The sequence below is a fragment of the Penicillium rubens genome (genome assembly GCF_028828025.1).
Source record: "Penicillium rubens strain IBT 27055 chromosome Unknown utg000004l_segment0_segment0, whole genome shotgun sequence".
In the NCBI taxonomy this organism is placed as follows: domain Eukaryota; kingdom Fungi; phylum Ascomycota; class Eurotiomycetes; order Eurotiales; family Aspergillaceae; genus Penicillium; species Penicillium rubens.
The window spans coordinates 3,455,816-3,479,741 of NW_026890602.1; the positions used below are offsets into that span (position 1 = coordinate 3,455,816).

The 23,926-nt window shown below is 47.6% G+C and overlaps 9 protein-coding genes across 9 annotated transcripts; 4 read left to right on the top strand and 5 right to left on the bottom strand.

Moving 5' to 3' along the window:
* Nucleotides 1-303: 303 nt before the first annotated feature.
* Nucleotides 304-5,688, top strand: N7525_011265 (putative VPS9 domain protein; the record flags this gene model as incomplete). The annotated part of the gene is made up of 3 exons (XM_061215417.1): nt 304-987; nt 1,712-2,027; nt 2,093-5,688. 3 exons carry the CDS (start codon nt 304-306, stop codon nt 5,686-5,688), a joined length of 4,596 nt encoding a protein of 1,531 aa, XP_061067929.1.
* A 731-nt stretch (nt 5,689-6,419) lies between these two features.
* On the bottom strand, nt 6,420-7,169 carry N7525_011266 (uncharacterized protein; the record flags this gene model as incomplete). The annotated part of the gene is made up of 1 exon (XM_002560894.1): nt 6,420-7,169. One exon carries the CDS (start codon nt 7,167-7,169, stop codon nt 6,420-6,422), a length of 750 nt encoding a protein of 249 aa, XP_002560940.1.
* A 541-nt stretch (nt 7,170-7,710) lies between these two features.
* Nucleotides 7,711-8,727, bottom strand: N7525_011267 (uncharacterized protein; the record flags this gene model as incomplete). Its single annotated transcript, XM_002560895.2, has 1 exon — nt 7,711-8,727. The coding sequence occupies one exon, from the start codon at nt 8,725-8,727 to the stop codon at nt 7,711-7,713; it is 1,017 nt and encodes a 338-aa protein (XP_002560941.2).
* A 4,127-nt stretch (nt 8,728-12,854) lies between these two features.
* On the top strand, nt 12,855-13,690 carry N7525_011268 (glycoside hydrolase family 12 protein; the record flags this gene model as incomplete). The annotated part of the gene is made up of 3 exons (XM_002560896.1): nt 12,855-13,270; nt 13,325-13,545; nt 13,611-13,690. 3 exons carry the CDS (start codon nt 12,855-12,857, stop codon nt 13,688-13,690), a joined length of 717 nt encoding a protein of 238 aa, XP_002560942.1.
* A 1,983-nt stretch (nt 13,691-15,673) lies between these two features.
* N7525_011269 (uncharacterized protein) lies at nt 15,674-16,036 on the bottom strand (the record flags this gene model as incomplete). Its single annotated transcript, XM_002560897.1, has 1 exon — nt 15,674-16,036. The coding sequence occupies one exon, from the start codon at nt 16,034-16,036 to the stop codon at nt 15,674-15,676; it is 363 nt and encodes a 120-aa protein (XP_002560943.1).
* Nucleotides 16,037-16,573: 537 nt separating this feature from the next.
* Nucleotides 16,574-17,569, bottom strand: N7525_011270 (uncharacterized protein; the record flags this gene model as incomplete). The annotated part of the gene is made up of 1 exon (XM_002560898.2): nt 16,574-17,569. One exon carries the CDS (start codon nt 17,567-17,569, stop codon nt 16,574-16,576), a length of 996 nt encoding a protein of 331 aa, XP_002560944.2.
* A 1,238-nt stretch (nt 17,570-18,807) lies between these two features.
* Nucleotides 18,808-20,833, top strand: N7525_011271 (uncharacterized protein; the record flags this gene model as incomplete). Its single annotated transcript, XM_061215418.1, has 6 exons — nt 18,808-19,050; nt 19,102-19,354; nt 19,429-19,594; nt 20,000-20,441; nt 20,565-20,740; nt 20,812-20,833. 6 exons carry the CDS (start codon nt 18,808-18,810, stop codon nt 20,831-20,833), a joined length of 1,302 nt encoding a protein of 433 aa, XP_061067930.1.
* Nucleotides 20,834-21,438: 605 nt separating this feature from the next.
* N7525_011272 (D-alanine--D-alanine ligase family protein) lies at nt 21,439-22,650 on the top strand (the record flags this gene model as incomplete). Its single annotated transcript, XM_061215419.1, has 3 exons — nt 21,439-21,807; nt 21,861-22,451; nt 22,516-22,650. The coding sequence occupies 3 exons, from the start codon at nt 21,439-21,441 to the stop codon at nt 22,648-22,650; spliced, it is 1,095 nt and encodes a 364-aa protein (XP_061067931.1).
* Nucleotides 22,651-23,150: 500 nt separating this feature from the next.
* On the bottom strand, nt 23,151-23,777 carry N7525_011273 (uncharacterized protein; the record flags this gene model as incomplete). The annotated part of the gene is made up of 1 exon (XM_002560901.1): nt 23,151-23,777. One exon carries the CDS (start codon nt 23,775-23,777, stop codon nt 23,151-23,153), a length of 627 nt encoding a protein of 208 aa, XP_002560947.1.
* Between the last annotated feature and the right edge of the window lie 149 nt (nt 23,778-23,926).

Here is a 23,926-nt window from a genome sequence, read left to right on the forward strand (position 1 = left end):
CGAAATAGAATTAAATATGAGTAGGGAAAAGATGGATTCCAGCCCAGCCTGGACGCGATACGAGGAAGGTGATGGGGAAGAGGCAAAAGATCTCGGGGAAGGGAAAAAGTGCAGATGCCAAGACTTCGAAAAACTTCCAGCGTTTCCCTTCGGTCCGACAACGGCTCTACATCACCCGCGCTTTGTGGTCATTTCGGCACTTTGCATTGGCGATTTGTGTTCAATTGATCAGCTGTTTATAATCGAGTGCTGGTCTCATCGTTTGATATCCGTCCTTCGTCGCTGCAAATTCCTGTCACCACAATGAGCTCCTTCTCGATGAGCAAGTTGACCAAGGCATTGCCTTCGGTATCCCGCCAATCTCAGCCTCGAATCTCCTCCTTGAGCATCACACGTCCATTCTCCCACCAAAGGACCTGCTTCAAGCGCAATGATGGAAGCGACATTGAGAAACAGATGCTAAATCGAGAACCCGAGTCACCTTCCAGTTCCTCATCGCCGCTTTCTGCAATCACACAAATGATGCAGGGCAAAAGATCAGGCGCACCTTCCTCGCGCGGTAGCTCTGACTACTCCAGGATGGCTGAAAGCCTCGAAGCCGACATGATCAAGAATCCTTACGCCGACCGAGCTCCTCCCCACCACCTGCACGTCTACTGCCACAAGCACAACACAATCCTCACCTTGACGCGACCAAACGGCAGCCCCCTTTTGTCCATCGGATGTGGTCAGATAGGTTTCCGTAAAGCTGGTCGCTCCGGCTTTGACCCGGCATACCAACTGTCCGCTCATGTCATGAACCAGATTCAGGAAAAGGGCTTCCTGATGGAGATCGAGCGGTTGGAGGTCGTGTACCGTGGGTTTGGAAAGGGTCGCGATGCGTTCACAAAGGTCTTGCTGGGCCACGAAGGACGACACCTCCGGGGGCTTGTTGCGCGAGTGACCGACTCCACTCGACTCAAGTTTGGTGGTACTCGCAGCAGACACGTGCGTAGACTGGGTTGAGTTCCCTCTAGGGGAGGAACCATGTTTTTGTTTTGGATTGGCAGCTTGTGTGCAGACAGCTGTACTGTATTGCATTGTGCGGAGAGACCTCGGCTGTCCTTTTTGTGTTTTTATCTAATGGCATACCTGTCGCCATCTATTCTCTGTATATTAGAAATATCATGACAGGATTACACCTTCACCTGCAATGCCTCTGTAAATGGACACTAGGCCCGATGCATGGTTTCTTACCATGATAAGCTATTTTTAGGATATCAGGGAATCTTCATGTCTAAGAGCCCAGGTCGGAGTGTATTGGAAGAATTACCCAATGCGGTATAGCGCCCATCAGCTTGTCGATCACGTTCTGGATTCACCCGCGACAACATGTGCTTCTGCTACAACTCTTATCTTTGTGGCTTCTTGTTTTCTGCGATCTAGCATTGTGCTTTTGTTCAAGTTTATTTGCAGCTCTATCCACTAAATCCAACAACCCACTCTGACTTCATATTGCGTTGCTGCCTGTTGGGTGCGAGCCCTTCCCCGCGAACTCTTACAGCGCACATATCCCCTGCTGCGGAGCTTTGATACGGACGGCTTGATGATTGCTGGAGTCTTTCGACTGGGCCGTCCAAAACCGTTTGGATGCACCCTCTAAACCCTTTCCTCCGTGCCTTCTTTCGAAGCACCGTCCCGGGCCAGTGTATACCGATCGAGAATCATGTAGGTGGAGGCCGTGAACATGTTGTCGGATCAACCGGAGTGGCTAATTGATGTCGCGTGTGCGCCTCAGGTCCTGCTAGTTCCAACGACAGAGTCTCTCATCGGTTCACGCGACCGGGAGACCAACCTGCTATACTCCGATCTTTGCGCGTCGGAAGAGTTCCTAGGGAGCCATGTGCTTCGCATCCCAATCCATACTGGCTCTGCGAATTCCAAAGAGGAGAATAATGTGCGAGAAAATCGAGGAAAAGCGAAGCAGGTTACCACATTCAATGGGAGGACGGTGATCATCAAGGACAACTCAGTGTACAGCAACAAAGGTGAGATCACTTGCTGGTAAATGCGCTCGCCCAACTATGTTAACTAACACTGGTATTTCCATCAGGATTCAAATCACTCACACAAGCTCAACTGCTCTCTGACGTGCTGTACTACAGCCCGTCCAATGAATCGCGCCCATGGCTGATTTACTACGTCTCTCGCCCGTTGATCGGAACGTATGACCCTGCGAAGATCTTACCAGCCGCAGTGCCTGGAACCGATACCAGCGTCGTCGGGCAAACTACGCCAGACAAGAAATATGGAAACGGAGATTCAATTGGGACGCCACCAAAACAAGAGATCAAAACTTTCGGGGAGCTGCTAGCCAATTATCCGATGATTGCCAGACAGATGCATCCGGGCCTGGAACGATTATTCAAAGAGTTTGGGAAAGAACTTGGTAAACCATTGCCACCTCCTCCTTCACGATCGCCATCTGCATCCGGCAGTGAATCCGCCCACAAGTTGTCCCGCGCCGAGTCTTGGACAGACGAAAGCTCTTCCATTCGCAGCTGGTCGTCGCGCAGCAGAGGACGATTGCCGTTCAACTCCGAGGAATATTTCGAGGACGACGAAGATCTCATGCGTCGAAGCTTAGAAACCGCGGTGACTGCTGCCATTGATCTTTTCCGCCTCGTTGACAAGCAACAATTATCGTTGCTTGGCGCGACTACTGATCTCACCGGTCCTCTAGTAGAGCGACTAATAGAACGTTATGTCGCCGAGCAAGTTCACGAGCCACTACTTTTCCCCCGTCTTTGTTCATTCCGCCAACCAGAGGACACAGAGCTGGATTCCCGCATTCGCCAGATGGAGAGCATTGATGTGTCGCAGGTCGGAATCTCTGTTGAAGGTGGACGTGAAGGGAAACGAGAACTCACCCGCCGGCTTGGGCGAGCCGTGGAAGAATTTCGAAAAATCAATGACGCTCGTTGTCCCCATGATATGCTGAATACTCTCCTTGAAACAGTGAAGGTTATCTCCTTCCCTGGAAGCTATGATCAGATGGGCGGCTTGGCATCTGAGAAGGGGACCCCCTCTGTCACGATCAACGCCGATGTCTTGGTGTCGTTGTTGCTTGTTGTTGTCATTCGTTCTCAAATACGACATCTCCAAGCTCGATTGTTGTACATGCAGCACTTTATTTACATCGATGACGTGGATAATGGCGAGATGGGATATGCCTTGAGTACATTTGAAGCTGTTTTGATGTATCTCGTGACCGATTCCGCCGGATTACGGCGTGCCAGCGTTCGGAACAGACGTTTGTGGCAAGCAACAAAGGCTGGCAGAATACCGGATATGAAGTCCATACTCGAACCAAACGACGATCATGAATCAATAGACGACACGACTCCACCGGAACCGGAGCGAAAGTCTGTACTGTTCCAGACGGATGAATCTGATGAGCTAGATGATCTCCCTCTCGGGCACTCTTACACGAGTCATACGAATGGCGACTCATACCTGGATGAAGCTGCTGTCGATGCACCGCCGCTATCCCATGTGTTCCCATTCCAAACCTGGGATGATCTTTCGGTTATCCAAGAATCTCACCCGCACCGTCCAATCAAGAAGGTCTCAATGGACGTTCGCAGCCTATCAGAATCATCGGCCGTTTCATTCATCTCCAGGACTGCAACCCTCGGATCTATGGCCAGTGGCATTGAGGGTGACAATTCGATAGAGACCTTGACAAAAACCCAAGACCCTGCTGGTCATTCCATACCGATGATGGCAGTAGAGGCCCGTCAGCCCGAGGCTTTGAAATATCTGTTGACTCTAGAAGAATACTACCCCTTTGAAGAAATCATCCAAGACACCAACGCCGATGGGACCACGCTGTTAAACGCTGCGGTGCAGCTGGCACACATTGAGATAGTCAAGATTCTCCTGGACTTCCTATTTGCGAAGACAGATACCAGCGTGGTTGCGTCCTACTTGACAAAATCCGACGTCCACGGTCGCACTGTTGCCCATTATCTTTTCAGCACACCCTCGCTCCTAGGGAGACTTGGTAGCATCATCCCATGGCGACAACGAGACAAGCATGGACAAACACCTCTCTTTGCACTCTGTCGGTCGTATGATCATCCGGAATACAAATCAATGGTTCAAGCCGCTTTGACTGCAGCACAACGGACACAAGGTGTCAACAAACCACTTCAGCTTGACGACCATGTCGACACGAAGGGGAATACACTGCTTCATATTGTTGGTGACCCTGAGATCACTCGGCGCATATTGCAGGACAGCGATTGCGATCCCAATGCGACTAATGACAAGAGATTTACGCCATTAATGATGGCCAGCAAGTACGGGCGAGTTGACCAAGTTCGCATTCTCTTCCTAGACCCAAGAGTGGACGTCCATGTCAAAGAAGCCCGTGGTTTGACAGCTGTGGAATTGGCCAAGGATGATGAGGTGCGAAATCGCATTGACGATTTGATCTTGTTGTCCCATCCTCCATCGGCCTGTGGAGATCCCTCGGGTCGTGTCACAACAGTTGTGCGGTCGTACTTTGTCGAGGATGCAACCGTGCGCTTCATTCTCAAATCCGGCGCGCCATTTCCCCCAACTGAATCTGTGACATCGTCGCGGCCCGGATCGACAACATACACCGTTACGACTTGTCGCCGGAATTTCTCCGACTTTGAGAATCTGGCCAAATGGCTTGCAGTGGAACATCCAGCATCTTACATGCCGTCTCTCTCGGATTTCCGGAATCCATTCCAGATCCACTCGAAGCCATCGCGGTCCGTGCTCCATGATCTCCAAGAAAGACTAGACCGGTTCCTGAAGACCCTTCTCGCCCACCCAACCTTTTCAACTCACGAAATGCTGTGGGAGTTCTTCCTCGTTCCGGAACTTCAGCCTGAGATGGTTGCAGACAGATCGTATAGCAAGGCTGCCGTGCTCACAGAGACAATCGCGGATGAATATGCGCCAGTCTCACTGGAGGGCATGCGCGACACAGAGCAGTTTATCACCCACGCCCAGGACATGGTGCGCGGTGTACACGTCAACACGCGGTCCCTGATTCGTCGGGGATATGCGCTACAGAATGGAACATCCGATCTCGCTGATGCGGTGATGATATGTTCATCTATCCTTGCTACACTCCGAGCGCCCACCAATGCACTCCCAGTCTCACATATTGAAGCCTTCGCTCGATACGCCACCTACCTATCGACCTCTAGGTCGGATTCCTCCCCTCTCCTCCAGTACTTGGCAGCTCTTTCTTCTATTGACAACACAACGGCCGCAATCCTCATCTCTTTATCCCGTCCGCTGGCCCTTATGTCCTCCCTTTCTTCAACAAACCGCCATATCTCCCGCTCTCGCTCCTCGCTACTCTCCTCCTCCCTCCCCCGCAAATTCAATCTAAACCTGCCAGGCTTCGAGGAGTCCCGCCAAAAGTCCGTCCGAGACCTCGAACAAAAGATTCGCGATGGCGAAGCCGAGTCTACTCGGCTAGCAAAGGAGGTCTCATGGAACAAGGATGTTGTGGTTGGCGAACTCGCTGGCTGGACCTCGTGGCGGGAAAAGGTCGGCCGCGAGGCCATCCGAACATTTGTCAAGGATACCCTTGTCCGCGAAAAGGAGCGCGGCAAACGCCTTGAACGGTGCCTGCGCAGTGTGCGCGATATGAATGCATGAAGATGAAGATGATTATATCCGGATAGATCTCAAGGACTTGTATGTTTTCTTTTGTGTCGGCTCTCATTTCCTACCTGTACATCTCATGGCGGACATGTGTTCGAGGACTTTGCTTCTGTATTTGTTTTTAATCTTTGTCGGTGTTATGTCTGAAGCGTCTCCAGACTGGAATAGCGAGGCGCGTGGAGGTGGGACTTTCCCTTTTTTGAATTTTCTTGTAGCTCAGAGACAATCCAATGAAATGTAATGATCATTGATTTTCTTGTATCATTGATTTTCTTGTTATCCTGGAAGTTGTGTATTCGTTTCTATGAGCTACGCCACACAGCCACCCAAGTAGATAGGCGAGAGACGTGTGCATAGTATATAAGCCAAGCTTGGAAATACAGCGTGGAGATATCCATGGATGCAATTGACATTATCAATCAGCCTTTCAATGGGCTATAAGACAACTAAAACAGATTACCAAAAGGACTACCAAGAACCCCACCAAATAGACTACTCCAACAGACATACCAAGGCTGTATAAGCTCGTCATTTGACCTGAAGTATTGATGATCGATTAAGATATATAGAACTAATACCCAAGAGACTGGGTTCATGCATTTATCGCGTTGGTTTCGTTTCGCTTTCTGATGGGGACAGAACCTTCATCGTTCGTGTCCCAGTTGATTCTTTCTCCTTTCCTTGGGCATGTCATGAGTCCGAGTACAGCAGTGAATCGTCTTCTTCTAGATCGAAACATTGCTGATACCAGCCAGATCGGTAAACTCACGATGTCTTTCCATAAACGCAGCCTCTTTGGCATGACGATCCGCCTTCATGTTCAACTCTCTAGGGACCCGCCAGAACTGAATGCTCATCCCTCTCTCCGCCCACATTTCCACCTCCCCGAGAAGACATTCCCAAAGATCCCGGTTCCTGATTGGTTCACCAGCGCGTGTGGTCCAATTGAACTGGGTCCATTCATGCGCGTCTCTTGTGATACCGTCGACCACGTAGTCCGAGTCCGTTGCAATGATCAGACGACTGAAGCCATCCGCAGCCCAGTCTCGATACCGCAGGGCGGCAACAACGGCACGGACTTGCGCGCGGTCGATTGTCATTGGGTGCTGTTGGCCAGTGGGCCCCTTGTACTCCAGAGGAAAGCGTGCGAAGCCAGATGTAGACTCGTTGTAAACGAAGGAACAACCCGCCCTGGCGTGTGGTCTGCCGTTGTCCATGCATGTGCCGTCTGTATAGATGAGGAACTCGTCCTCGACGGATCGGTTGTCGTGATTTAGACGGATGAATCGGTGGACTCGGTCCGTTGCTGTGACTTTAGGGCAGTGTGGGAATAATGACTGCGGTGTGTCTTCTGGACTCGGAGGAGTGAACTCCGTGGGGATAACACGGCCACTGCCGACTCTGAGCTCCTTGTACAAACGAGGGACCATGTAACCTGCGAGGTAATGCGCGGGGTTCACTTGGTGAATAGCCATCGTGATTTGGTAGATGTATCAAATAATGACCTCGTACCTGGGTATAAATTCAGATGGTGTTCTTTGTGTCAGGGAGGCAACATACCATCAAATATAGTTTCTAATGTGGAGACGAGGATGTAAGGGTTGGACGATGGGAAAAAACAAAATGAAGCGAGCAGGGCAGCGCTCTTGTAGGGCTCCTTCCATATTTGTCATTGGATGCCTCAGGTGCGAAGGTCTATAGCTGTGACTGATATTAGACCGCTTTTGACACCACTCTATAATCGTGGACTATATAAGTTGAAGCTATATGAATAAAGGAATATGCATTGGAAAGACTTGGACACTATACATAATGGATAAGAGGCGTCACAAGAAATTCCTTCCGAGAACATTAACTTCCAGAGACATTAACGGCGAGGAAAGCAAAGACAATGGTCGTCGAATAGTCCTATTCACGGATGGAACCTGACCCAATTCCCAGTCCTTCCTGATCGACTTTGAACCAACTTCCAAAAGAACAAGGCCAAACAAAGAACACACCGTATGCCATCGACGTTCATAGCTGACTGGGAGGGAAGGGAGTCGGGGGAACAGGGGTCCATTGGGGTCGATCGCTTTCAGCTGAAACGTCTACCAACACAGGTGAAACAGGAGAAGTTGGAGTCCTTGATCCAACGGAGTCGATATTTCTCGAGTAAGCCATACGAGAAGCCTCCGCCTCGTTGAACATGCGGGATGCAGACTGCAAGATACCTGCACTGGAGACAGAAGCATTTGACCGACGTGTATATAGCTGTGATCCGGGTGAGGCAGCTGGGCTAGTGGGACTTTGAGGGCTACGCGGATGTTTCGAAGATCGACTAAGAAGAGAAACCGTCTCAGTCGGGGCTGAAGTCGTAGCCCAATCCTGGGAGGATCCAACTGTTGGGACGACGGATGATATGGATGCTCTCGGTGTCGAGCTTGACGAGCGCTGTCCCGAGCTGCTCGTCTGAGTCTGGTCCATCGGCGTGCTAGCAGAGGTCGTAGTCCAATTTTGGGATGATCGCGGTGATGTTGGGACGACGGACGATGAGGTGGATGCCCTTGGCGTCGTGCTTGAAGAACGCTGTCCCGAACTGCTCCACTCCGTCTGATCTGATCGCGGGTCATCAGGATCCGATTCTTGGGACGAGAATGGTGTCGAAGTGTACGTATTTGCAGATGAAGAAGCTGCAGTGTAATGTTCCGTGGGATAAGGCTGAGGCGGAGACTTGTCGCGATCGGCATCATCTGCGTCGTCAATGACGATGGTGATGGATGGAGATCCGCTTCTGCTGAAACTGATTGAATTCCGCTCGGGCTGGATATCCTTCATGAGGAAGTCGTCTAGCGTCCGGCTTGTGTCTTCGGCTAGGGACACGTTGGACTGGTTGAATTGGTCATTTTGCTGATCCTCCTGACGACGAAGCCGCCGGGCGCGGAGGCTTCGTCGAACGTACCACATCAGTAAGTATATCAGCGCTCCAAATGTGAGGATTCCGAGAATGGAGGCTGTGGCAATGGCGAGCTTCCCGTAGTCCCAGCTTTTCATGATGGAAGGGTTCGAAGCGAATGGATGTTTTGCTCTTTCAGACTGGGTTATAGAGAGAGACATCTTGGCTCGGGTATGTAACGCTGCAATGTTGGCATCAGTGCAACTGAAATAAAGCAGGTGCGATGTATAGTTTGTCGCCCTACGCAACTACCGTAAATGCCAACATTGAGTAGTAAACGTGGAATCTAGCATCAATTGAGCATCTACAACCCAAGGCTCCATTATATTTCCTGTCAATACTCGATTATATTTGTTCCCATCTGTACGCAATATAGATTTTTTTTTAAAAAAAAATCAACTGGTTTGGTATATACCGGAAGGGCGTAGTTAAAGAGGTTATGGGAAAAAAAGACAACATTGCTACCATGAGTAAAGCGCAGAAGGCTTCAAATACACAACATTCACACGGGATGGTTTCTCAAAGCGCACGTAGGCAGATCTGGTGTGTCTTCTGGTGTTGTCAATTTCCCACATATTTGCTTGAAATATGCAACTCGATTACTACCAAGGCTTTGAACGAGATCGTAAGAGTGAAGAACAGGCTTTAGCTAGCCCCGATTGGGTTTCTTCAACTTATATATCCTTGATCCAAAGCGAGGAATAGTCCATATCGACCTATCACGGCGTCTTATTCTGCTCTATCCCATAATGAGTCACCTATCTGTCTACCCACCTCAGCAGAAAGTAGTAGACCCGACAATATCCGAGTGCTTTCCTTCTCTAAGATTTCTTACTGATCGATGGCCTCAAAGAGCACAACCCCAGCTTTAGCTTTCAAAATGAGATATGTGATGATCCTGCCCACTTTAGTACCTAGCAATCCTCTGAAAGAAGCCACCGCCACAGCAGGATATTATATACCTCGGTCTGCTATAGTGCCCGGCGTTTCTATATGTGGTTGTCGGTATATGCCTTGGTGTCACTATGTTGGAGATCGCGTGATCTCGTTTTCCCCTGCACACATTAGCTAGCATTAGCTAGCTTCACCTGTACGGAGTAGATAGTTCTTCCTTCTCTACGGATCTACAGATTTCCCAGAGACATCTGCATTTCATGGTCTCTTATCTCTACCACGTTATGAGCCTGTCTTTGAAGCCTCTGTCTAGCAGCAAGCTTCAAATCCCTGTTTACCTCCCCGGCGTTGTGCGTCACGCCAAGCCTCTATTTGTGGGCCCTCAGACAGAGCTCTCCAATAAGATCGCGGTATTCAATCTTCAACCACCCCACTACCCGAGCCTTTCTGATTCAACCAATCAGATCTCGCCATCCATCTGTATCTAGATCTCATCGAAGGACATCTATTTGCATCGTTTCTCTCCATCGTTTACGACCGTCGAAAAGGCCCTTCGGATACCTGACGGTTCATACCGTTCATCACAATCTTCCCTCCCTGACCGTTCAATACCCTTCGACCGTTATCCCCACATTTTTTGACCGTTCGACACCTTTCTCGACTGTCACCCATACCGCACGCCACCATGCCGTCCATTTACGATTTTGATCGTCAGTAGGAGTCTGACATCTCTAAGGTCGTCCCTAAATTGAAAGGGCAATCTAACTTTGCCCAATGGCAGCACCGGCTGTATATGGCATTGAAAGAAAATAATAAGATCTACATTGAGATCATCCAGGGGATCGCACAGCAACCTATCTTTCCTGACCTGTATGATGAATCTATTGAGGTTGTACGTGAGCTTGCTCAGCACAGGGCCGCTAGTTCTAGCTATAGTGACCCTAATGCTCCAGTCTCTGACGCCGTTGTCAGAGAGCTTGTCAAGGAGCAGAAGCATAAAAAAATGGAGATCCTAGAGAGGCATCAAGTCCTTCTCGATAAGTGGGATCTCGTCAACACTCGCTGCTGCAATTTGATTTTCAGCACTCTCGACACCATTCCGGCTTCTCGCATCCAAAACTTTGAGAACGCACGCGAGGCAATTGAGCTTCTCCGTGCGGAATATGGACTGTCATCATGGCAAGGGATCTTCAAAAGGTTTGAAGTCCTTGATAACATTCAACATAAGAGCAACAACCCACAAGAATTTGTCCGTCGCTTCAAAGAAGCACTCCTCGAATTGCAGCAACGTGACACCGTCTTGCCGGCCAACATGGTTCTTAACTTTTTTGTGAAGGCAGTACAGGGCAATCCTCGCTGTCAAGTGTTCATCCAAGACCTGGCTCCTGATCTAAAGGATCCCAACTTCATGGCCAACGGTACCATGATTTTACAATGACGGAAGGCTTTAGCCAGCTTCACCTGTAGATAGTTTCTTCCTTCCACGCATCTACAGATTTTCCAAAGACATCTACATTTCATCCTAGCTTATCTCTATCAATTTACATGCTGAAGGTGAACCTTCCCGTCCCGCATTGAATCACTTTGGCAATTCAGGTAACGGGCTTGATATTTGACCTCTATATCGAAGGCCTAGACTAAACTGAATCAATTAAATTCGTATAAATTACAGCACTCATTTGCTTAGATCTCTATCTCAGCCGTAATGAGCTTCCGAATTTGACAATTCACACGGCAGTCTAAACACTGTCAAATGCCGCGTAGAGTAATTCCCCACTGATCTTCATACTTAATGTTCTTCGCGCCAGTCTATTCAGGCTAATCTCGGCCAAATACCCATAACAGCCAAAATACCCATAACCCTATGTTTCAGGTCAAGGGTCAAAACAGGGATTTTTCCGGGTGAGCCTTATGTTGTATTCATACAATCAGCCAATCCCGGTGCACACTTTTTTTTTAAGGTATTTGCCATGTGAAGTCATTTCCTTGGAGTACATGAAGACGAAGTTCTTTGTAGTAGAGAAAAAGAAAATGAAATGTTACAACTTTCCGATTGGGTCCCACCGCATTATCCTTACTGTTATCTCAAATTTCAAGTTGGGCACAATTCTATTCTCCACCCGGTTGTTTGTTTCGCTGGCTGTATCATCTATAGACAGGGGGTAGGGGCCGTTCTAGTGGGTCATAGGCTAAACGCTATAAGGAATAACACGCTAATGCAGGGTCCCCTCGTAATCTCGGCCTTCGGTGCTGTCATTTCGAGACTTTAATCTCTATGGCTTGCTTCTTTTGCTTAGTACAGTATGAAAATACCAATTGCGTCCGATGGTCTTTTCATCTACTGTAGACGAAGAACTCAGCAACGGGCGCTCTATGTCTCTAGCTAATGCCCCACCATTATTTGTACGGAGTAGTGGTAGGTGCTTGTTCAACTGTCCAAATCCGTCCCCTCCTTTTAATTAGAGGTCGAAGCTTGACCACTAAGCCTAAATGCTTGGCTCAAAAAATCAAGCTTCCTGTAACTTTATCCGGAAAGAAGGAGCCGTTGGCTTGTATTGCTGTTCGGAGAGTATTTACCCTAGCAATTCAATCCATGCCATCAAGACGTACTGTCCTGGCTATAGCGAGAACAAAGAGGAAATGATATTGGCCGCTATTGAGACTCGGAAAAAACCTGAGATATGAAGATAAATTCCAAGCAATAATACCAAAGACGGCAAAGAGTGAGACAAGGGGTAATCAGGATGAGACCCTGACACCAGCCGTAACAGTGAAGGATTCTACTCCGCTCCGTATGGAGCACTGCGGCAGGGCCTGAGGAATTGGCTGAATTGGCCGCCCAGAGATACTACTTCGTTCAAGAGGCTAAATTCTAGGCCGTATATGCACGACATGTGTAGATCTTGGTTGGTAGTACGGAGTACATATGATGTTGATTGTATACTAGTCTGGAGTGGTAAGGTACCCGTAGATCCATTACTTTGTATGGGTGATGCGCGGCCCATTAAAGGATTACCTTAACCTCCATCGACACGGAGATTCCGAAAGAGGAGCTTCTTCCTGGCGCGTACTTGAGTGCATGTGTTTTATGGTCTAGATTATGGACTCCTTCAACGTAATGAATGTCGATCTTATGGCGAATCTGGGTTTTTCTGTTGATGATCGGACTTTGTAAACTGAAACAGAAAGGAAGTTTGGGTCTGACCTTGGTCAGGGCCACTGTTGCAACTAGCTATAAAGACTTTGAAGATATCGCGTTGATGTTAAACTTCATCCCAATTCATTTACACACATTCCCACAACAGTGCACCTTGTTCGCTTGCTTTTCAAGATGAGGACCACTTCTTTGCTCATTGCGCTGGCTACGGCTGCATTCGCTCAGGAAAAGACACTGTGTGGACAATACGATACCTATTCAAGTGGCGCCTACATTGTCAACAACAATCTTTGGGGGAAGGATTCTGGAAGTGGCTCTCAGTGCGCTTCTGTCAACTCCATCTCGGATTCGGGCGTCTCATGGTCTACCACTTGGAACTGGTCCGGCGGTGAGGACAATGTGAAGAGCTACCCTAACTCTGGGTTGGTTGCCCTGAAGAAGCAGCCCGTCAGCGACATTAGCAGCATCCCCAGTTCTGTGAAGTGGAACTATGACAACACCGACATCCGCGCCGATGTCGCGTATGACCTTTTCACCGCAGCGGATATCAACCACGATACTTCGAGTGGTGACTATGAACTCATGGTTTGGTATGTGCGGTTATCTCTCCTTTTTGTTGCTTGCTAACCGAACCAAACACTTAGGCTGGCTCGATACGGCGCAGTTCAACCCATTGGTTCCCAGATTGCAACAGTTACTGTTGGGGGCACCAAATGGGAGCTTTGGAATGGCGCCAATGGCTCGCAGAAGACGTACAGCTTTGTCGCTTCCAACCCTATTACATCTTGGAGCGGGGACATCATGGACTTTTTCAATTACCTGACTGAGAAGGAAGGATTCCCAGCTGAAACCCAAAACCTCATCAGTACGTGATTTCAAATACAGGTGTTCCAAAGCGCGAAATATACTAATTGGTTATACGTGCTCCAGCTGTGCAATTCGGGACAGAGCCATTCACTGGAGCGAAGTCTACCTTCACTGTGTCAAACTGGTCTGCCAAGGTGGAATAAATATCCCTCTTACGGTTGCGTTCCTAGAGACAGTTCATCGCTGAAGATCTTCAATGCTTGATGAAGTTGGAAGGCATAGTCGGCTCAAAAGACTTGAAGTAGTGTGATATGTTTTCACGCCCTGGCTTTACATGTGCCCTAGCTATAACTTTGTGTTGCGGAGAGTTTTGGAGCTTGCTACTCTCTCTTCCTAATATCACTCGCACTTCTGATTCTTAGTGCCTACTACTTGTAGTCCCTAATAGTATTGTGGAGATCACGTGACCTGTCGCGTGACTCCGCTTGCTCCCGCACACATTAGCTAGCCTCACCTGTAGATAGTTTCTTCCTTCTCCATGCGCGCATCTACAGATTTTCCAGAGCTATCCTACACATCGTAGTTTATCTCTATCAAGTATGCCCCTATATTGATTTACAAATAGCCTCGGTCGATACTCAGCACCATACCACCTCAGCACCGAGTCCTAAGACGTGAATGGGCGTGGGAGGGGCCAAAAATGTACGCATTGAGGTTTGAAAAGGATAAATACCAATATATCGAGTACACCAATACTCAATCCGACAGAAATGTACGATTTTTTATAATCAAAATGTTTGTTTTTTTCACTATATGAACTGGAATTCCTATAGTGGTGGCAGAATAATATGGCAGGAAACTCTACACCGGCAGGAAAGCATGGCAGAATCCAAAGTCGCATCCAATTAGGAAGGCGGTACAGAAAGTTCAGGCAGACTCAGGCATAAGGGTGTACGGTCAGATCCTGTGTGCTGTTAGGGTGGCTGTATCAATCCCATTAAAAAAAAAAATTAAAAAAAAAGACATCGGTGCCGAGCGAACGGCGAGCATTTCCAAAAATTGACGTGAGAGGTATTATATACCTATATATGGGGTCAGGTCAGTGGCAGCCGGTGTAGCCAACTAGACCACTGGCCCGATCCCCAGTGCCTCAGACATGCACAGTTCATTTTATGTCCGATTGGGACAAACATATATACTCTCTATATATGAAACTGAAGCTTCTTTCCTCTATAGAAATGTATGTATCTCTATTTTTGAGATAGTTTACCAGCCGTCTCTCTATATATAAAGATGAAGTTTTCCTCTATATAAATATATATATCTCTACTTTTGAGATAGTTTACTAGCCTTCTCCCTCTAGTATGAAGATAGCTTATAAAATTCGAAATTTTAACATAGACTAGTAATCGACCGGGACTAGTTATTCTATTCCAGAGAGAGCGCTAGTAAAGTATCTCAAAATTAGAGATACATACATTTACATACATTGTATAGAGGGAAAACGCCTCAGTTTCATATATAGAGAGTATGTTTGTCCCAATCGGACATAAAATGAACTATACATGTCTAAGGCACTGGGGATCGGGCCAGTGGTCTAGTTGGCTACACCGGCTGCCACTGACCTGACCCCATATATAGGTATATAATACCTCTCACGTCAATTTTTGGAAATGCTCGTCGTTCGCTCGGGGCCGGTGTCTTTTTTTTTTTTTTTTTTTTTAGCAGAACAGATAGCCTCAGTCGATTTGGATATAACTCCATGAATTAGCGCAACATTGAATTCCTATGCCTGCCCAAAAAGTTAGGGAAAACACGCCGTGTCCAGCTCGATTATGAGTATTATCGTATGGAATGCAGCAATATTTTTTAAATTCTACATGTAGTATTCCGCATACAGAGAGGACGAGTCGTACCTTCCCATGTCACATGACGTCTTCCCTGTATATGTAGTTCACCCCTACCCTTTCTTTCACAGTGGAATATAGGATCCTCTGGGAAATGTGACAGATGCGTGAGGAAGAAAGAAACTATGTACAGTGAGACTAACTGGCATCGTACAGGAGCAAACTAGGTCACGTGAACTCGAACACGTCTCATCCCTTCTCTCCCTTCTATCGAATCCACCTCGTCCCTCCCTATCTTCTTTCGTCTCATCTCTACCTTGGCTTTCCAATTCCATCCTTTCATTCCTTGGTCGACTCTTCGTCCTTATTCTGCTCTGTTAACGAGTCTCTGGTAACGAGTTGGTACGTCCAAGGTTCGACACTTTTCTTACTAATATAATATTTACTTCCAAGGTTGGTTTCTGGACTCGCTTTGCGTTCCATATATGGGAACTGGTTTCCCGGTGGCTGTTCCCAGATGAGATGGCTACCATCTGGCTTGGCCGCAGCTGCTAAAGACGTGCCAACAGTTATGACTTGACCCAACGTGGAATAAGAGAGTTCCCAGGAACCGATCGGGAAGTTACCCACGTAGATCTTTTGTCCGGGGCCCGTGGGATCTTGCTTGTGCACATTGAACGAGGGTGGGAACTGTGGTGGCATGAGCGAGATACGGGTGCACTCTGTGGAGGATTAGCTGCGAGCAAAGCGGGATCATAGCTGAGGGTATGGTCCCATTTGCGCTTCGGATGCGCTGGATCATCAAGCCACAAGTCTCATTCTTGGGTAGATTTGAGTCCTGCTGCTTTCGCGGCCTTCCGGTCACCGTCGCTAATAGAACTGACGAGGACAAAGCTGGGGCCGTAGGCTGAGGCGCACTTGTTATTGCATTGTGTATATTCGCTTAAGCAGTAGTCGCTCGGCAGTGATTGGCCAGTTCCACTCTTGACCTCGACACCTGAAGGTTGAGCTGGTAAGCATAATGTCCATATAATGAGTGAGCGACAGAACGTACAGTATGTAGGATTGGTTTTCTTCGTGCTGTATCTGAGATACTCGAGGAACTTCTTTAACTCACTGCCGAGGTTTCCGTTCTCGTCGTCAGGAATCAATCGCAATGCTGGTCGGTCATTGTAATTAGCATTGCCAGCAGATCAATTGGACCCAACAATGGACAAATAATCAAGCGACGTAGATCATTCAAAGGTCGTCATCGCCAGAGTCATGATCATCATCACCGTACAAGCACCTGACATCCTTGCGAACCTGATCTAAATCCAAATGATTCAACCAGCTGCTGTACCAAACCAAAAACTCGGGGATGGAATCAAATATCGGCTTCCGACCGTAGAGAGGAGTCGGTTCCACGGCATCAGCGTGAAACACAACAACCCGCCATGCCCAATCCTTGTGACTTCGATCGGAATCATCATCGTCAATGTCTCGACGACAATAGAGATAGGCGCTATACCATGTATCGTATTCTCGATGGCAGCCTAAGCCAGTTTGGAAACCGACCTTCACCTCTAGGTCTTCGTCGACAGCACCGCTGATAAAACTGTCACCTAGTATGTCGTCTTTGAGTTGTTCCTTTATTCGCTCTCGGAATTCCGCAGTAGGAGGTTGTGGTTGGACAGTCGAGCCATCCGGAGATGTAAGGTCTCCGATTCCAAAATAAGGCACAGGGTCAAAGGGACAGATCCCCGAGCGACGTAAATCTGGATCTTGGACACCATTGGCGTATTTAATGAAGTGACCAAGCTCATCACATCTCGGGATAAGGAAATTCTCATCCTCATCATCTTGCTCAGCTGCCTCGTTACACACGCTCTCGACAATATCAAGAAACATTTGTCGCCACTCGTCTGTCACCAGCGTTGACGGAATGATCCCATCCATATGCTCATGAAATATAGTCTTCATGTCCTCTAACCGCGAGACATTTTCCGTCTCGCGAACCCGCCGAGCAATGTCTCTGGGAGCATCATCAAGCCAGGTACCCGATTGCTTTTCGCCCAAGTCATGCCAGTAGTACCGCATAAGATCCAATTTTTCTTTTTCGGTCGAGAGATTCTTGGCTTCGATCTCATCGATGCGGTCTTGGATGAACTGCCGATTCGCGGACTCCATTTGGGTGCGAAATCGCTCCACGGCTAGATGCATGGTCTCGCCGGTGTTTGTTTGTGTGCCACTCATCATGGACAGTGTTGAAGGATAAATTCTAGGAAGAAAACAAAAATCAGGAATTGGAGCTAGCGCAATATGTGTATGGCCAGTTATCATAGGGCAGGCCCCACCCACTACTACACATTTGCTTTCCGACGCACTGCCCCTTTCATTTTTACCGGAGAGGTTCATCCTGATTAATGATCTAGATGTATTCTGCTAACAGTGTGTTTTCTACTTGGGTGGTAGGAATATATATATGGGTTAATATAATATAATGGGTAGGTCGATCAATGACGTTCGTATTGTGACGATCTAGAAGTCTGGCTGGTTATCATGTGATATTATTCGTCTCTTTATATAATAAGTCAGGGTGAGATAGAAAAGTAAAGCGAGTATAATTTACAAAGAGTAGGATCTACTTCGCTATTTAACCTATATTAGGCTTATAAGGTAGTGCTAATAGCTAGGCGAGTGATACCTAAGGCTAGTAAGTAATACCATATAGAGAAAGTAAAAGACTATATGAATATACGGGAAGGGAGTAATTCCGGCTGATAATAGATTCTAAAATACTACGGCCCTCCCCTTGATACGGCTTCCTCAATAAACTACCTACGCTAAAGTCTTGGCGGCGGGGCTAGGGAATAGTTAATATGGTGTGTACCGGTTAAGCCGATTTCGAGAATTGACTATACGATCGAATGGTATGAAATGGCCCCTATTTTAGCTAACTCAATTTGCAGAATGATGTGAAGCAATAAGAAACTCCCCTTTAGCAAAGAAAGATCTAATTATCTCTGCACGTAAAGGCGTTCTGTAAAATCAAGTAAAAACTGCTTCCACCAGCTGTGGCGTATCGTTCTTTAATGGCCCGAGAGCTCGCCGAATCCATCCCTCTATGGGATAATTTTTGGGACTAAATCTAGGTTTTCATACTACTCTCATTACCAACAAGCTGTATGTTCTATTCTTCGAACAAGTTCAGTGTAAGATATAACGTTGGCAGGTGGGACAAATATGCTCGCGTCATGGTGACATATGTTGGATAATTTTCAGACTTCACCTTTTGTTATCCCGGTTTATGTGCGTTTATGTGAGGAGTTCCTGTTAACACCAGGTAAATGCTTGGAGTCGCCTGGCATCTTTATATGACGTCATCTTCCGGTCTACGTCCGATGGCTTGAAACACTTGGGACATATGTTAAGTGCCTTCCTACCCTACTTGCTGGTTATGAACCATATTATTTCAAAGTCAATTGATAAAGATGTCTTCATCGACCTCTTTTGTTGATCTGTTGATAGTTGGAGCAGGGCCAGCAGGGCTTACAGCTGCATGTTGGGCAGCCCAATACCAGATGTCGACTCGGATCATTGACCAAAAGGGAAGCCGGACCGAAACCGGCCATGCTGATGGGATACAAAGTCGGACTCTAGAGATACTAGAAAGCTTTGGCATCGTCGACCCAATCTTGAACCAAGGTATCCACGACGTTGACATGGCTCACTGGGTAAGTACTAGGGATGATTCAGCTCGCTCATTTTTTTAACTGGATCTCCAGGCCACAGAACCCGGTACAGGCAATATCGAGCGACATAAGCGATATGAAGCAGACTCCGGGCAAAGTTCGAGATTTGGGCAAATCATGCTCAACCAAGGGGCTGTGGAACAAGTGCTTGTTGACTACTTGCGCAATAAAAACGTTTACGTGGAGAGGCACAAGGAGGCTAAAACATTACATCTCTTGCCTGTCGATGGCGAAGATAAGGAAGAATTTCCAGTCATCGTGAGAGCAAGAAGCGTCGAAAAATGCGGTATGCAGTCCTCGTCTGGCTTCCTTGTCAACGAACCCTATGACTCTACATTTCGGGCTAATGATGTGGTCTAGGCGTAGAAGATACCATACATGCGCGATACTTAATTGCATGCGATGGCGCGCACAGCTGGGTTAGGAACCAACTAGATGTCCAGACTGATGAAATATCAGAAGCTTCAACCTGGGGTGTGCTAGACATAGTCCCAATAACTGACTTCCGTTTGTATGACTACCCTGCGTGAGGAACCTCCAATTGACAATGTATTCTAGCTGATATCCGTCAAGCATGCTCAATACATTCTCATCTCCATGGAAGCATCATGACGGTACCCAGAGAGAACAGACTGGTTCGATTTTATATCCATCTTCGAGACGAGTGCAAAGAGGAAGCCCTGAAACACTACAATCCCTCCCCTCGGGATATGGTGGAAAAGGCTGACAGGATAATGAAGCCGTATACTTTGACGTATAACCATTGTGACTGGTGGTCTATCTATCCAGTAAGGCTGGCACACCACTTATAAGAACCTCATACTGACGATGGAATTGAAGATAGGCCGCCGACTAGTTAGGCATTACAGACCTCATGACCGGTAAGTCGCATGTTTCATACCATATAGGGAAATTACTTACTGTCAAATAGTGTGTTTCTCGCTGGTGATGCTGCCCACACTCACTCCCCAAAAGGGGGGCAGGGCATGAACGTATCTATCCAGGACGCATACAACCTGATATGGAAACTGGGAGCTGTTATCACCAATGGTGCGCAGCCCACTATCCTAGAAACTTATGAGACCGAACGGCGTCCAGTCGCTAAGCAGCTGATGACTCTGGATTCCCGTCTTGTGCGAGCATACGAAGACGAGGAGAATGATAATTCAAGCGGAATTTACGAGGTCCGCGAGCAGTATGCTGGATTTATGGCCGGGATCGACATTACATATCCTCATAGCACTTTGGTCACGCAGGGAGAGGAAGACGGTGCTACAAACTTTGCTAAGAACCTCAGATTGGGCATGCGTTTACCCTCTTTTCTAGTTGTCTACCAATGCGATGGGGTACCTATACACTTGGCAAAGCGCCTTGTGAGTGATGGGCCATGGAGGCTCCTGGTATTTTCGGGTGATCTACGCCAACCCGAGAGGATGAACGCCCTGGCCCATTTTGCAGAGACTTTTAGCAGATGCTCTCACTTAATGAACCTACAGGGGATACAAGTTCCGAAAGGGCGCTGTCCTATCCTTGAATTGCTTCTCATACAGTCAAGCCCTAGGAGCGCAGTCAATCTGCTCGACCTTCCGGAGCTCTTTCACCCATTCGACCACTTGACGGGGTGGGACTACTGGAAGGCATTTGCGGATGATAGGGACCAAGCTTACAAGGGGTATGGCATTGATAAGAATGGTCCAGGTTGTCTTGTACTGTGTCGGCCGGATCAGCATGTTGCATGGATAGGCAGTATGGAAAACACTTCTGAGTTGGATAGTTACTTCTCAAGCATTTTTGGGCGTTCCTCTTAGTGTACTTAGCATCCTCGTTGAAAGGCACTCTTTTGTTTAAAGATCTGGCTGGTAGCAAGATGCGATAGAAAGATGAGTTTAAGTAACTTTAGGCAATAGTATATCAGCCACGGCAAAAGTGGCAATGCAACCTGGTTATTACAGTGCACTTGGTGTAATAACCAGCAAATCACGTATGATGTCATAAGCCTTGCAAAGAACTGTAAGTCTGCAAATAGAGCTACAAGAACGATAGGAAATATGGTACGAATATGATTATATAAAACTCTATGTTGTTGGTAAATTGGTAGAAAAAAAGTCCTAGGCGTAGATAGAGTGTTCTGGACGAGATTGGAGTAGAGAACTGGCAACATGACATGACGGCTGCTCGGTGACCAAGTCGCCACACGTCATCACCTTATAACTTTCCTGCATACTCTCAAAAAACAAGTCAAAGCAGCAATGCGAGCCATGACGTTGACCTACTTACTGGCAAAACAGTTTAAAACACTACGTCCCCCGGCAATTTCTTACACTGACATGACAGCGATCGTACCAACCTACGATAAGCCGGCGATTCACGATGAACGGTGCGCGTACCCCTTGCCTCAATATAGCTCTGGTATGCGAGAAAAAATCGGCCTATCTTTCCCACGGTTATTCAGAGGAGCAATGCGCAGCTCTCCCTCACAGGGGTGAAATCGATGCTGTCATGGCCGCACTCGAGCGTCTAGGCCACCATGTGACGCTGGTATCTGGCATTGAGGCTTTAGTCCAGCTACTAGCCGCAGGAAAACATAATGGCTGGGATTTGGTATTTAATATGGCGCAAGGATTTCACGGGTCCGCGAGAGAGTCGCAGGTACCGGCGCTCTTGGAAGCGTATCAAGTTCCTTACACATTCAGCGACGCTGCGACAATGGCGTTATGCCAGAATAAGCAAGTCACTAAGGTACCAAGAGATATTTCCGATTCCTTTCAGTCAGATTATCTAATGCACAAAAGCAGACTATCCTAGATCGTCATATGATCCCTAATGCGCCTTTTAGCGTAATCCCCATGCTGGACGTCGTGGCGGACTTTCCTAAAGGTTTCGCAGCACTGCCGCCTTATCCACTATTTGTGAAGCCGGTCACCGAAGGGTCCTCTAAAGGAATCGACGGTTTTAACAAAGTGAAAGAACCGGCGGGTTTGAAACCGGCAGTATGGGAATTAGTTCGCAAGTTTCCCGGCCAAGATATCCTTGTGGAATCCTTTTTGTCGGGCCGGGAATTTACAGTGAGCATACTAGGGACGGGGCCGCATAGCCGGGTGATCGGTATCAGAGAGCATATCTGGCGAACGTCTCCCGAGCACAGCAACACGAATGGTTACCACTCCGATGGGTCGCTGGACTTTGCTAGCAGGGATAGTAAATCCAGCAAAGGGGAGAAGATGTTATTGTATAACGATTCGCACGACATGGATGAACCGCAAATCAAAGCTACCTGTCAGGTTGCCTTACAAACTTGGAAAGTCTTCAACTGTCGTGATGGTGGTCGTGTCGACATTCGCTTTGATTCCGACGAACCAGGCTCCACGCCAAATGTGTTAGAAGTGAGTAAAACAATGATACTTATTATATTCGAGACAAGGTACTTATGTTTTTATGGTTATGTAGGTGAATCCTATTGCTGGCCTTCTTCCAGGACATTCCCCATTACCAGCGACAGCGAAGATGAATGGCCTGTCGTTCGAGGAGCTTCTGTCTGAAATTATTGGAAGTGTCTGTGAAAGATCGCAGTATAAAAACTAAGGGTGAAGACAAACCAAATACCAAAAGCATACTTAATGAGAATATATAATTTTAACATGATAACTCGGTTTATATTGGTGCCAGACGCACAAAGATTTCCATTGAATTTCGTAGGGGTCAATCCTGTTGATTAGCTCTCGGTTTTCGCAGAACGAAGAACTATTCTGGAGACATGAGGGATGTTGAAAGAACCTAGCTACATAACGCCGATAAGACCGCGGCTCCTTATACAAGATATTTTGCTTCCTCTCTCTCCTACTCATAACTATGAAACCCTATCTCCCACTATTACGCAATCGACTTATATTGGAGGCAGTCATGGACCTGCTGAAGTCCAAGTATGTAGTGAATTGAAAGGGGCCTATGGTAGATACTGTTGGAAGCATCTTTGCCATTATACTGCGTGTTTAATATGGAATCGACGTACATGAACTGAAATATGAATCAAATAAACTCCTAAAAATTACAAACCCTCAACCTTTCAATCCCGAATACCAAACTCAATCATCCCGAGCTTTCTCCTCGAGAAGCTCAATCGCGTTCCTCAGCTCAAGAACCTTCTGTCCAAACCGTTCTCTAACGTCCCCCATCACGGTGTCCGGGATACTCCCAGCATCAAAGTTCGGCCTAACAATTGGACCCGGTGTTCCGGCCTTGGTCGCACCATCCCCGCCATCACCACCACTCCTCTCAGCACTTATCTCGCCGGTCGTATAAAGCTCATAAGCAGTAACAAGCTGGTTCAACGCATCATGCAAAGACTCCCGATCAGATGCAGCGTAAACTGTCTCGTTTTTAGTGGAATCAGCCGCGGTCGCAAACAGGTCTTTGGCTGTTACATAGAGGCCTTGGAGTTCTTCGATTAAGTTGTCGGCTGTTGGTGCATTGGCTGAGGTTGATGGGGAGTATGCGCGGAGTTGGTGTTGGTGTTGAGTGGTTATAGCCGTTGGGCGAAAGTAATTCGTTTTCAACGTGCTTGGACAGATGACTATACCGCGGCAGTTGCAGCTAACATTCGATGCCATGCTGTGTAGAATCCATGGAGTTGCCAATTTGCGAGACCTTTTGAGTGGGAGGTATTGGAGACCGTGCCGGAACGGTGCGGCGGTGCGGAGCGGGGATGCCATTTCCTTGTGTCGTGAGAACTGAGAAATCTCGAAGGGTGTTGCAGATTATACCGTTGACTTGTTCCTCGTAGGTAGTTTGTTCAGGAGGTCGCCAGAAGAGGGAAGCTTGGCCGGACCTTCGAGCTGATGACGTATATGTTACGTGTTGT